Below are 14152 nucleotides of genomic sequence, written 5' to 3' on the forward strand. Positions count from 1 at the left end.
TTGATTTGCTTGTCTGAAAGGTCTAGCCGGCTTGGTTTGTTCATTTCGTTTGGCAATGTGGAAGAAGGAAAACTTCTCACTTCTAGTGTTAGACATAACTTATCTTAGTCCAGACGAAGTGATCCCAGACGAGTTATATGTCTGCCTTGGTTGGCCAAAAGGTTTTGAGTCTGGGAAGGACACATGGAGGGAAGCCCTCACAATGCCTCTTAATCCGTCTATCTTTATCCGGTAAGGTAGCCATCGGGTTGAGGCAGGATGAATTATCCATTTTCAAGTTTTTGGGCGCTAAGAGGCAGCTTTTGAGACAACAGAAGTGGTAGGTCGTATCCTAATCTTCCACTTATTTTGCCTTAGTCTCTCATTTTATAACGATTTCTCTATTGCCCCCTTTTTCCAAGGTGGTAGCGCGCTCACCTTTTCCATTGATTGGAAGCAGTCGAGACCATGAGGACATATTTTTTTTATTTAGTTTAGTTTGGGAATAAGGATGAATATGTTTCACCCCGGTTATTTCCATCTTGAATCTTGTTTCAGCTTTTGTTTTGAAGCTTTCTAGTTAACTTACCCATTTCCAAGCCCATTGATCATGATATGAGGCTTTGTTATTTGCTTGTTTGTTCGATTTTGGTTTCTTCCTTATTTTCTTTGTTTTTCTCTATTTGTGGTTCGTTTGTGCACCAATTAGCTCATATTTTGAAGCTACTCATTTGCAACTAGTTTTTTTATAGTTTCTTATTTGCAACAATACCTCTATAGAGCTTGAAAATATGCACTAGGCCTACATATCTCATGCTCTATTTTGTTGTATTTGCGCATTAGGTTTTGCACATTTTTTAGTCTTTGTCTTTTATTTGTGTTGCGCTAGTGCTTGTCCACTTTGCTTTGGTTCTTTTGGTATTTTGCTCATGTTCCATGCATCTAGAAGTGCATATTTCTCTTGTTGTGTGGACCTGGCAGTGCTCCTTGGCCCAACTTCTTCGTCATTGCTCATGTCTATTAATGCGTTTTTTCGCTCCATTTTACGCAGATGGTTGTGTTTTTACTCCATTGCTTTTTTGGTTTGCACACCTTCTGTACATTTCTCTTGAGTATGCAATCTCCTAGCACGCACACTATCTAGGTCCCTTTAGTGTGCAATCATTGTACGCACGATGACCATTTTCCTAAAGTGTTTTTTTCCTTATGTGTACGCAATTTGTTTTTCAATGTGCAAGTTCTACTAAATATGAAGGTGTCCTCTCTATGTACGCTTAGGTGTGCAATGCAAAGTGCACATTCTCTTTTCCCTTATCCAGGTGCGCAACGTAGTTCCTCAGTGCACTATTACATGCTCTCTTTTGCACATGCTTGGTACATAATCCTTTTATTGCACAATGTCTTTGCGATTGCTTAGGTGTAATTCTCTTTAATGTGTGTATATATATATATATTTTTTTTTTACACAAACTCAACTTTCTTTTGATGTGTAGTCTTTAAGTGTGTACTCTTCTCTAATGCATGCAATTCCTATGCACATTCTTTTTCCATCAATGCACAATGCTCAGTGTGCATTTCTCTTGGGTATGCTATTTTTTAGTACACTTTTCCTAGGTTTTAGTGTGCAACCTTATGCATTAACCTAGTGTTTGATCTCCTTAGTGTGCAATCTTCATGTGCAGCCCAACCCCTTTTAATACATTATTTTGAGCACACCCTCTCTCTTTTAGTGTGCATTACTCTATGCATAATCCTTTTCCTTCAGTGCACTATTTAAGTGTGTTTTCCATCTTCGTGACAGTACACAATTTGTTCTTTGCGCTCTTCTCTTAGTGCATACTCTTATGCATGTTTGGTGTCCCTTAGTGCACAAACCTTATGCATACACCCTAAATCCTGCCCTCCTTTAGGTGCACAACTCTTAGGTGTGCAATTTTTGCATGCTTTTCCTCATTGTAGTGCATAATCTTCTTTCTTCAAGTGCACAATACTACCATTTTTCTTTTAGCATGCATTTTTCATGATTTTATTTGATTTTTATTATTTTATCGATTTTTAATCACATAAACAAGTCTTACAATTCCAAAAATAATGGAATATTCTCCAACTTTTTATGGTCTTTTCTCAATGATCATTGGAAAACAGGGGTTGTGGATTAATCCATGTAAATTAACTTGGGCATTGGTGAGGCCCTACATCTATGAGACCTTCACTTGTCGCCATTTTTAAAAATTGTACTTGTTCAATCTCAATTATCATTTCTTTGCTTTGTGATTTGAGATATGCATGAGATTTTATACTTGTTATTATTGCTTATGGACTGATCCTATTTTGTATAAAAGTGTTTGGCTAGCTACTAAGGTATGTTCCTCTTTCTCCTCATTTTGTTATACATTTCCTTACTCTGTTTTGTTTTGCTATACTTTGTTTTATCTCTCAATCCTTGATATCCATGATTTTCTAATTAATTGTCATAGTTACCTTAACTTGATTAGTAGATATCTATTCTTTAGGGCTTAAAGAGGTGCTACCTTTGGTACCTTCCTAATGAGTAACCTGACTTCCAAACCTAGACTCGGTTTTCGTAAACATGCTTTTCCTTTTTAAGGAGTCAAATTTAGGGTTTTCTTTTTTATATTGTTTACCTTTTAAAAATAAATAAAAATAAGTAGTGACTCCAAACCTTTTCTAAAGACAACTTCTCACCAATAAAGAGTAAGTCTTGCTATCAAGTAAGAATGCATCATATGAAAAATGCAGGTCCACAACTCTCACAAAAGTGATTAGAAACCCTAACCCCTAAAAGGATATTTGTAGGGTTCCATAACTAAGCTCAAGTGACTTAAGCCCACTAAGGGCTTAGGTCTTAATCTAACCATAAAATGGGCACTAGTACAAAAAATCAAATTAATGACGCTTGATTTCACATCGCTTTTAAAAAGTGTCATTGTTTATCAATATAACTAGTTAATGTTGGCGCTTGGGGCAAGAGGCATATTTTTGGCGTTTTATGGAGAGAGATGATGACATTTCTAAATAATGGCGCATTTTGAAGCATCATTGTAGCATGTTTGGTCATCTTGGGCGCTTATAGGAAGCGTCATCTTCTTTTCATTATATATTTAATCCATTTTTCACCCATTAAATGAAATAACCACTAGCCACAAACTCCATCCTCAACCCGATACCCACACAGAAACTTCCACTGGTAAGTTGTTTGATGACTTCATTGGCAAGCTACAATCGATTTTTCACCGAGAAAGTGCAATAACAACACTAGCATCACCTTCAAACATCATTCTCGAGAAACTCTGAAACCCTTGTTTTCATGAATCCCACACACCAAAAATTAAACTGGAAGAATCCAACAAATAACCACCTCAAACTCCATCATCGGCCATTACCTTCCTTAGTTTCCATCATTGGCCCTCCATAAGCTAATACCACTACCAGGAACCCACATGGAGAGTTCACTGATGCCAACAATAGCCGCCATTGTGGTTTGATCCTCTGAATCTCTAATTTATTTATGTATCTTTTGTCAAAAAATTTGGAATCATTTCTATTGGTTACATTACATTATTCTTCTACTAAGAGTTTTTGGAGTTCGATGAGATCAAGTTTTTGAAGTTATGTATGTTAGGGTTTTTGGAGTTGTGAGGGTTAAAGAAGATTGAAAGTGGGGAGTTCTTGGTTTTGCCAAGATATTTGCTGTCGAAGCTTCCTCGACCTTTTCAGGTTCTAATCTTTGGGTTGCAAGGTTCGTCATTTTCTTCCTTCGTTTTCTTTCTTTTATGTGCAATATTGTTTTCTCTATTGTTTGATTATCATTACTTCACCAACACCTTTGATTATGGTTTTCCAACATCTTCCACATCTTTCTTTCATTCATTGAATTTGGGTTTGGGTGAGTGTTATTTTGCTGATTTGTTGTTTTTAGGTTTGGGTGAGTGCTATTGGATGGAATTTAGTCTGAATGTCTATGAATCACAACAAGAAATAGGATTTTTGGTGACGGTCGGAGACCGTCACCAAATCTTATAAATCTGTGACCAAAACCTATTGTCGCGGCCTTATGAAACCGTGACCGAGCGTCACAATATGAGGCGTAGCTAAAGGTATTGGTCACGGTTTTCTAAGTGATCGTGACCATATGATTCCTTTTTGTGACGGCCATACAAAAATTGTGACCAAAAAGTTAAGAATACTTTGATATTTAGTAAGTTGATTTAGTCACGGTCAGGTAATAAACCGTGACTATATGTAAACTTATGGTCACGGTCAATGCCCTAACCGTGACTAAATGGAATGTTATGGTCACGGTCAATGCCCTAACCGTGACTAAATGTATGTCTATAGTCACGGTTAGTAAGATGATCGTGACTAAATTCAATGTTATGGTCACAGTCAATGCCCTAACCGTGACTAAATTCAATGTTATGGTCACGGTCAATGCCCTAACCGTGACCAAATGTATGTCTATAGTCACGGTTAATAAGATGACCGTGACTAAATTCAATGTTATGGTCACGGTCAATTCCTTGACCGTGACTAAATGGGTCGTATGGTCACGGTCAATTCATGAATCGTGACGAAATATTGGTATATGGTCACGGTAATTAAGTGACCGTGACTAATAATTAGGTCTATTATGACAAAATGTCCACTTATGGTCACGACTATTAATGACCGTGACTGAAAATAATCATGTGATGGCCGCCCTGTTCCCAAATTTTGGTGACGGTTAATGATTGATTGTGACTAAAAGTACACTTATGGTCACAATTTTTTAGTGGCCGTGACTAAAATTTGTTATATTTTGGAAATTGGTTTTTTATAAATTCAAATTTCCCAAACCTGTTATAAACCCAAACAAACCCATTTTAAACCTGTATATGCAATTAAGCAATTAAAAAAATTTCTATAGATTACAATCAATTATTCCAAGCTAGTTAAAAACTTATATATCAATATATAGTCATTAAATAAAAAAAACATAATATAACAAAAAAAAAAAAAACAAACAAACAAAAAATAAAGAGATTCAAATTTAGTTTCACATTTTAACATAATATAACAAACCAACCAACCAAACATCACATAATAGTCATAGAAAGCAAAAAAAGTTAGGAGAATCTATCATATAAATAAGTAGCATAATCTTCAAAAAAGTTAAGATACTCTATCATATAAAGATGTAGCAAAATCTTCAAATTTATACTACTTTTGCTGAAATTGTTGCATCATTTGCATCATCTGTTCTTGAATTTGTGCTTGCATTTGTGCTTGCATTTTTCTTTGCACTTCCATCATTTTTTCTTCAAACTCTTCTTTCACTTCTTCTCGTGTCTTCTTTTGAACTTCTATCAACCTTTCTTCAAATGTTTCTTTCACATGTGAGAGTTCATCTTTCACATTGGAGAGTTCTTCAGTTGCAGTTGTAAACTTTTGTTCTGCAGCCATTAGCATCTCTTGGGCATTTTCAAGTTGTGTTGAAAGAATAGCTCCTGATCGCCTTCTACTAGTAGAACCAAAGACTAAGGTAGGAGTAGGACCAAATCCATACCCTCGAACACGACCATGTCTCTCTGGACCCATGACTCGAGTATATATCTCATCTACATATGTAGATGCTACAGATGTAGATGATACAGATGTAGATGCTCCAGATGATGCAGAAGTAGAAGAAGATGTCCCTTCAGGTTGGGATAGTAATTGCTGAAATTGATCCTGGAATTGTAAAAAACAAAAAAAAAAATTGTTAGACTTTTAAAATAATTTAGTATGAGGCTATGACTGAAATACAAGTATATAAAATTTATTTACTTCATTACCATAATCTCCTTAGAATGATCATCAACAGGTGTCCCATCTTTTCTTGTGTGTGTCAAGGCAAACATCTCAATTCTATTAGGCTCACTTCGATCCTCTTTCTTTTGTGCCTATTCTTACAAGTAAAACAATTGAGTTATTTATGATGAATTATTTATGTATAAACAAATCATATTAATAATAAATTTCCAACCTGTTCATATCGAATTTGAGCATAACTTTTTGATCCCGATGTATGCTTTATCACTTGCTTTGCCCTATTTGCCTTGTTTTTTTTCTGAGATATCCTACATTAATTAAAAAATAGCAAGTCACCTATATAGGTAATAGAAACATAATAAAAGTCATATACATGAATTATTAGGTTAGATATAACTAATAAATATCATTTTAAGTGAATATGACTATCATAAGATACATTATCAAGAAAAGATAATTATCTTTACCTTGGCCTCAGGTGTACTCCAAAAGTGGATGAGCCACCTCCAATCATCATCCGATAAGTGTGGAGGTCGATGGCACAATCTCTCCTCATCTGTATTATAAGGGTTATAATACTTGGTCTTCATTTTATTTCTATAGCTTCTAAACAAATTTCCACAACATTGAAGAATGTAGCTCTTACATGTTTCTTCTAGTTCATATTTTTCCTGTATTGCATTAAAATGTCATGTATAAATAAGAGGTATCATTTTTAAACAATAACATTACAATTTAGATTGAATAGTAACTAGCATATACCAATACTAAGGCCCAAATCTTTTCCTTCACATCTTCACTAACATGATTCCAATCTTGAACTTGGATGGGTACATTGTGTTGAGATCGCACCAATGTTCCCATATAGCTTGATAATCTTTCCCCTTTTCCATCATAAACAACTTGCCCTCTCGTATTGAATCGTGTAGTTTTTTTTTCCCCGGGTTTCATACTAAGTAAATCTAAGTTACGTGTTGGGCCACGTGTCCTCTTTTTGCTAGAAGATGAACCTATTAAGAGTAATAATGAAATTAAAAGAAACATAATTTACTTATCTTATATAAATTTAAACATTAAAAACCTACCATTCAAGAAATTAAACATATGTAAACACATTTATCATATGTAAAGTTAAACATAATCTTCTTAATCATACCAGCAACAGAAGGATCTGAAGAATCAGAAGGATCAGAACTACTAGGAGTAGTAGTTGCAGCAGGTTGTATGTCTAAGAGTTGTTGTAGATTGTTCAACTCATCTTCTGGAGACACTATTTGTACTCTTCCTCTTCGATGTGACATTTCCTACATAATAAAGTAAATTAGAAAAAGTAATACAAAATAAGTTACATAAATAATATGAAATAAATTACAATTTGTATATCTGGTAAGTATATATGTATGTACTTACCAATATTATTAGCTACACATCATCTATATCATCATCATGAATGAATTCATTATCTCTTTCAACAATGTTTTCTTGTCGTGATAGTAGAACATCCGTTTGGATAGTTTCTCCTGCAATATCATTTCTATCCCAATTGATTAAATCATTCTTGACCAACTCATGCACATCACGTTGATTATGAAGTGTTATAAGCTGTTGATATGGCTCTGGATCATTAGTAGATACTTTCTGATTCATATCATAAACCCCTCGAGTTTGTATCTCTACAACGGTGTGCCAATTTTCCTCATTTGAATTTTGAACATAGAAGACTTGTTTTGCTTGAGATGCAAGCACAAATGGTTCATCTGTGCATATGGTACGTTCAAAATTCAAACACGTGAACCCATATTCATCCTTCTTTATTCCCCTTCTACTATTGATTACATCCCACCAGTCACACTTGAATAAAATAACTCTATTTCCACCAAGGTAATGTAACTCAATTACATCAGTTAGCACACCATAGTAAGAAACATGACCAGGAATTGGGTTCTTATCTCTTGCAGTTGCAAAGCTTGATACCTCCGCGGTCACAACAACTCCACTATTTTGAGTTTTTTTTCCTTTTTCTCGTTCTCTTGTGTGAAATCTGAACCCATTAATGATGTATCCTCTATAACATATAACTGATGTACTTGGTCCACGAGACAATGATAGTATGTGTTCAGAAATTGGACCTTCATGTCGCATTTGTATAATCTATAGATTCAAATATAAGATGTTAATACATACATGTGTATTAGATAATAGAACAATTTATGTAGTGAATGAACTTACACGTTCTTCAAACCAACTAATGAATTCTCTTGTGTGAATCAAATCTACATCTCGTGCACGAATACGAGGCTTAACCCTTATAGATTGCTTATGCTCTCTGATAAAAAAGAAAAAATTAATTATAATGTTCACAAAGACCAAAGTTAAATTTTTGTACGAGAATTAATATAAAGTTTTATTCAAATAAGTGTCTTACTCAATAAATGACGTCACTTCCTCACAATTAGTCAACACATATAAATGTGCTTGGGACCATTCTTCTGTGCTAAGAACACGAGATGTTGACTTTCCTATTGTACGTCCCATGCATTTGAAAATGGTTAACCCTCCACCATTTGTTATGTTATTTTCAATGACATAATTTCTTTCTTCACGGTCATGCTTTGTTTCAACATCATGCAAATATCTTGAACAAAAGGTTGTACATTCTTCTGCTATGTAGCCCTCTGCAATAGAACCTTCTGGACGACTCTTATTACGGACATAAGACTTTAATGTATGTAAATACCTGTCATTCCACAACATGATAGATTTGTTTCATGAACTATACGAAACCTAATATACATAAGATTAATTGAATGAGAACATACCGCTCGATAGGATACATCCATCGATATTGCACTAGTCCAGCGACCTTTGCCTCACTTGCAAGATGAATAGGTAAATGCACCATAACATCAAAGAATGATGGAGGAAATATTCTTTCTAATTTGCAAAGTGTGACTATTATGTCATTCTCAAGGTGCTCTAATTGATCAGTCTTTAACACTTTAGAACACAACTGTTTGAAGAAACTACATAGTTCAACTATAACAGCACAAACATTCTTATGTAGAACTCCTCGAATTGCAAGTGGAAGAAGTTGTTACATGAGAACATGACAATCATGAGACTTCAACCCAAATATCTTTCTTTCATTCACTTGTACACACCGAGAGATGTTAGAAGCATAACCATCTGGAACCTTTACTTCTTTCAAAAATTTACAGAATTCCTTTTTTTCATTTGAAGTTAGTGAATAGCATGCAGCAGGCAATATAACTCTATTCCCTCTTTGTATGGGGTGAAGTTGATCTCTGATACCCATAACTTGCAAGTCAAGACGACTATTGAAGTTATCCTTCGATTTACCATCGATAGTCAACAAGGTGCCAACTATACTGTCACATATATTCTTTTCAATATGCATTACATCCAAATTATGACGCAAAATGAGGGTTTTCCAATATGGCAATTGGAAAAAAATGCTTTTTTTTTTCCAATTATGCTCAAGTTCAACATGTCCTCTTTTTCTTTTTGCTGACACCTTATTTTTTGATGTCTTCCCTAAAGTAATATGTTCCATTCCATCTAATTGATGTAGAATATCTTCCCCAGACAATTGTTTAGGTGCTGCTCTATGCTCTTCATTTCCATCAAAGGACTTTTTATCACGTCGAAATCTATGATCAATCGGCAAAAATCGACGATGACCCATGTAACACCATTTCCGTCCGTTTTGTAATCGAAATGAAGAACAATCCTTATTACAAATAGGACAAGCAAATTTCCCTTTAGTACTCCAACCTGAAAGATTTGCATATGCAGGAAAATCATTGATAGTCCCCAATATAGCTGCACGCATACAAAAATTTTTTTTTGTTGAAGCGTCATATGTTTCAACTCCAACGTCCCATAAGTCATTCAACTCATCTATCAATGGTTGTAAGTATATGTCAATGTCATTCCCAGGTGCAATTGGACCAGGAATAAGTAGTGACAACATGAAGAATGTTTGTTTCATACACATCCATGGTGGTAAGTTATATGGAATAAGAACCACAGGCCACATACTGTATGAAATTGACATATTCCCAAAAGGATTGAACCCATCACTTGCTAAACCGAGCCTAACATTTCGAGGTTCTAATGCAAATGAAGGGTGTACGTTATCGAAGTTTTTCCAAGCCAAAGAGTCTGCTGGATGCCTCATCATCTCATCTTCCATGCGACCATCAACATGCCATTTCATGTGAGAAGCTGTCTTAGCTGACATATATAACCTTTGAAGCCTTGGTTTTAAGGGAAAAAAACGTAAGACCTTAGCAGGAATTTTCTTTTTCTTTGCTGAATTAGTGAACTCATCTGTAGAATGATCATCACTTGATTTCCATCTAGAGACACCACAAACAACACACTCATTTGCATTTGCATGCTCTTTTGAATACAACATGCAATCTGAGGGGCATGCATCAATCTTGATATAATGAAGGCCAAGGTCACGAAGTATTTTTTTAGCTTCATAATAGTTGCTTGGCAATGTCTCACCCTCAGGAAATGCCTCCTTCAACAATTCAAGCAACATTGTAAAGGACTTATTGCTCCATCCATTAAGACACTTCATATGAAATAATCTTATGATAAAAGACAATTTTGTGAATTTTTTACACCCTGGATATAGTTCCGGCTCTGCTTCTCTTAACAAATTATAAAATTTGTTTGCATCCTCATTTGGTTTTTCAAACTCCCCGTGCACATGTGGACTTCTTTCAGATTCCTCATTTGGCATTGGCATTCTAAATGCATCATTTAACATTTCTTGCATCTCATCATGCATATTAGACTCATTAGTGCTAGTATTTGTAGGTTCGCAAAACTCATATTCCCCATGCATCAACCACCGCACATAATTTCTAGCTATCCCATTGTCCAACAAATGATCATACATGATTTCTCACTTCTGCATAAGACAATTATTGCAACGAATGTAAGGACATGGGAGCATTTCTTTTCCAGGTGCATTGCTAAAGGCAAAGTCTAAGAATTCCAAAACACCTTTATGATATTCACTACTTACTCTTGACTTCTGCATCCAACTCTTATCTATTGCCATTTTCCTCGTACTTCCGCAAATTAAACCCTTCAATCACATAACAATGAATCTTCATATCAACTTATAATGAATGTGATATGCTTTTGATCATCTCAAATTCCTATATTTGGTAGTGGTTCCTATCCCATTTGGAAATACATAATCCCTATGAATCAATCACTAACATGCTTAGTTTCATTTTGATAAAATTTCGGCAGCATTTCCCCATAGTTCTCCAAGTACACGAATTGGCTAAGGTATAAACATACTATTAGTTAGCTTAACTAAGTTGCTAACAATATGTCACCTTCTCCAAATATGCACCCAGAGAACAAGGGGAATCACTGTCAAAACTTATCAATATGCTAAAGCATAGACGTGTGATTTCATAGATATTATGTATTTCCAAACTGTCCAAACGGACAATTCAAGCATCATTTGCAGACAATTCTACCAATCATATACAAAACATATAGGTTGAAAACTTGAATATGATCACAATAAATAATCATATCCACAATTCTACAACTTATATGTTTTTAGTATATGATAAAAGAGACAATTGTCAAGCAAGGATACTTGAACGGGATTTCTAGGGTTTTCTAAAATGAAAATGAGTAAATGATAAAATTACTATAAATATAGTTTAGAGTAGATTACAATTAGTCTAAACAAGTATGTTTGATTAAATTACAATTTCAAGAAGTAGGTCATCCTAAATGGAAAATTAATATAAATATAGTTATTTTTCAATTATGCCTATAAAATATTGATTTCATAGATATGTAAGTTTTATAGATATGTGGAGCAATTATGCCTACTCTTCCTTGTTTTTGGGAAAGAATTTAATGTGTTTAAAGGAAAGGGATAAGAATAAAGAAAAGTAAAAAGAATAAATTGAAAAAAGTAAAAGTGTTTACCTATATGTTAAGGAAGGAATTCTCTTTTTATATTTTGTAAGTGTTTATCCTTATGATTTCCTCTTTCTTAAATAAAGAATCCTACTTAAAATTTTCTAATAAAAAATGCTAGTACATATATATATATATATATATATATATATATATATATATATATATATATTCTAATAGATTGATTTGCTTTGCCTAGAAATATAGCTAAAGTTCAATTTTAAAGAAACCATCCTCACCCCTAGAATCCAATATATTTTTGGAGTTTATACATATATATATATGTTCTCATTTCAATAATAAAATTGATGCTAGTGACCCCTACTAATTTTTTTTTTGGTATTCTAATTTTTTAAAACGTAATTAATAGAAATAGAATGATAAAGTACTAACTATAAGATTAAATATGTAAGTCTTATTGATTTTGATAATTTTTTTTAAAAAAAATGAATTCAATAGGAAAAAAATTATTTTAATAGATATTTTAAAAATAACAATTTATTAACAAATCAATAATGCTAATAACAAAGATTATAAATACAAGTCTTGATTTCACTAATGTAAACAATAAAATTTTTAATTTTATTGGTTTTAATTGTGTTTTTAATTTTTAAAATTTCTTATTTTATTGTTGATGTCAATTAATAAAATTTTTATAAAATAAAGAATGAAAAAATGAGTGGATTTATATAATAAATTATATAAAATCATTATTATTTGGAAAATTAGAAAGATTTTATTTGTTACATAAGAATGTTGAGAATTTTTTCAAAATAATTTGTATGCCATATTATATACTAAAAAATTTATAATATATTTATTTGTAAGATATTTTTATCAAATTAAAATAATAAATTAATTTTTTATAATATTATTTAATATTATCAAGTAGAAGGATATTTTAAGAAATAATAATATGACTTATAAAAAAGTACATATATTTAAAAATAATTAAACGAATAAAGATAAAATTAATTTATAAAAATTGAGATTTTTTTATATTAGTAAGTCAAAACTCACTTTTTCTAAAAAGATTTTATATGAAAATTTTGGAAAAATGAAAATTTAATACATTTTCTATTATCTTTTTAAAAATAAAATATCTTGGATTAAAAAATATGGATTTATTTTATATCTTTAAGAAGTAAAAGATCTTTTACAAATTTATCTTTAATCTTTAAAAATTATTTTTAAAAAAATTTAAATTTAACTCATTTTTGTACTTTTCTCAAATAGTTTTTAAAATCACATGTTTCTTAATGTAATTAATATTATTTTCTAATTTTAAAAAAGGCAAAAAAAACAAAAAATATATTCAAATAAGACAATAAAATATTATTTTTATATTTTGAAAATATAAGTACTTTAATGATGAAAATATTGAGGAAGCAATTGAAATAAAGTAAATATGTTATTTTCTTTCTTTATGAAAACCTATTTTCCATTTTAGTTGCCAACAGATTAATCTTATCTACTTATCTTTTTTTTTTTTTTTTTTGATAAGCATCTTATCTACTTATCTACTTATCTTTTTTTTCAACCATTTCACATTATTTTTATTTATTTTATCCATCAAATTTATTTATTTCACATTATTTTTAATTTTCAACAATATCATACTATACCTTTTAACGCATCAAATCAAATGTTGTTACCATAAACCGAATATCATCAGAAGCATTCAAAAAGTCCTCCAGAATTTCAATTAAACCTAAAATTTTGGTTGACTAGAACTCCTATATTATATATAAATAACAAATAATAAAAGATAAAAGCCTGATCTCAAATGAGAAAGGAAGCAATTATGAAGAAAATTCCCAAATTCATTAGTGCTTAAGCATTTAAATCCATTTTCATCACAATTGCAGCTCATAACAATCGAGAAAACAATTCAAACCTTGCAAAAAAAAAATCATAGATCTAGAAACAATTCACATAAAACCAAACAAATGGAATGAAAACAAGACGGTGAACTAAGATTGAGATGAGAATCGAACCCTACCTCACTGGAAAGAATTGTGGAGATCCGACTTTGAGGAGATCGAGTAGAAATTCTAGAGGGCGAAGATAGATCTGAATCGAGGGTTCCGTTTCTCTGCGCTTCACTCCAGTTTTGGATCCTTCAAAAATTATATACCATTATCATTATTTCAGACCTGGTTGGGTAGTCTTATGCAAGGATTGAAATGTTGAAAAATTTTAGCAATATTTATTGGTCGACGAAAATTTCGGTAATTTTTATAATCTGAGGGGTTTTGAGATATTGAAATTGAACTTCCATTTGAGTCTCATCTTCCTTTCCAACCAAATAGAAACCTAATAAAACCATTTGGTTTCATCCACAAGCTCTCCGATTTTTTTTAATTAATAT

At 32.4% G+C, this 14152-nt stretch overlaps 1 protein-coding gene across 5 annotated transcripts; it reads right to left on the reverse strand.

Annotated features, from left to right (window-relative positions):
* Positions 1-5091: 5091 nt before the first annotated feature.
* LOC109123451 (uncharacterized) lies at positions 5092-13942 on the reverse strand. Of its 5 annotated transcripts, none has more exons than XR_009467159.1 (9): positions 8216-10454; positions 8020-8116; positions 7201-7941; positions 6947-7094; positions 6553-6800; positions 6258-6461; positions 6005-6098; positions 5814-5921; positions 5092-5709 (listed from the first exon to the last, which is right to left on the reverse strand). XR_009467159.1 is itself a non-coding variant. In XM_059741322.1 (9 exons), the coding sequence occupies exons 6-9, from the start codon at positions 6344-6346 to the stop codon at positions 5200-5202; spliced, it is 801 nt and encodes a 266-aa protein (XP_059597305.1). In that variant the 5' UTR covers positions 6347-6461; positions 6553-6800; positions 6947-7094; positions 7201-7941; positions 8020-8116; positions 8216-9626; the 3' UTR covers positions 5092-5199. The 5 variants fall into 5 exon arrangements, 3 of the variants coding, with proteins under 3 accessions (XP_059597305.1, XP_059597306.1, XP_019078848.1); XR_009467160.1 differs by having other exon boundaries at positions 8216-9637; XM_059741322.1 differs by having other exon boundaries at positions 8216-9626.
* Positions 13943-14152: the final 210 nt, after the last annotated feature.

Source organism: Vitis vinifera, chromosome 12 (genome assembly GCF_030704535.1).
Source record: "Vitis vinifera cultivar Pinot Noir 40024 chromosome 12, ASM3070453v1".
NCBI classification, from domain to species: Eukaryota; Viridiplantae; Streptophyta; class Magnoliopsida; order Vitales; family Vitaceae; genus Vitis; species Vitis vinifera.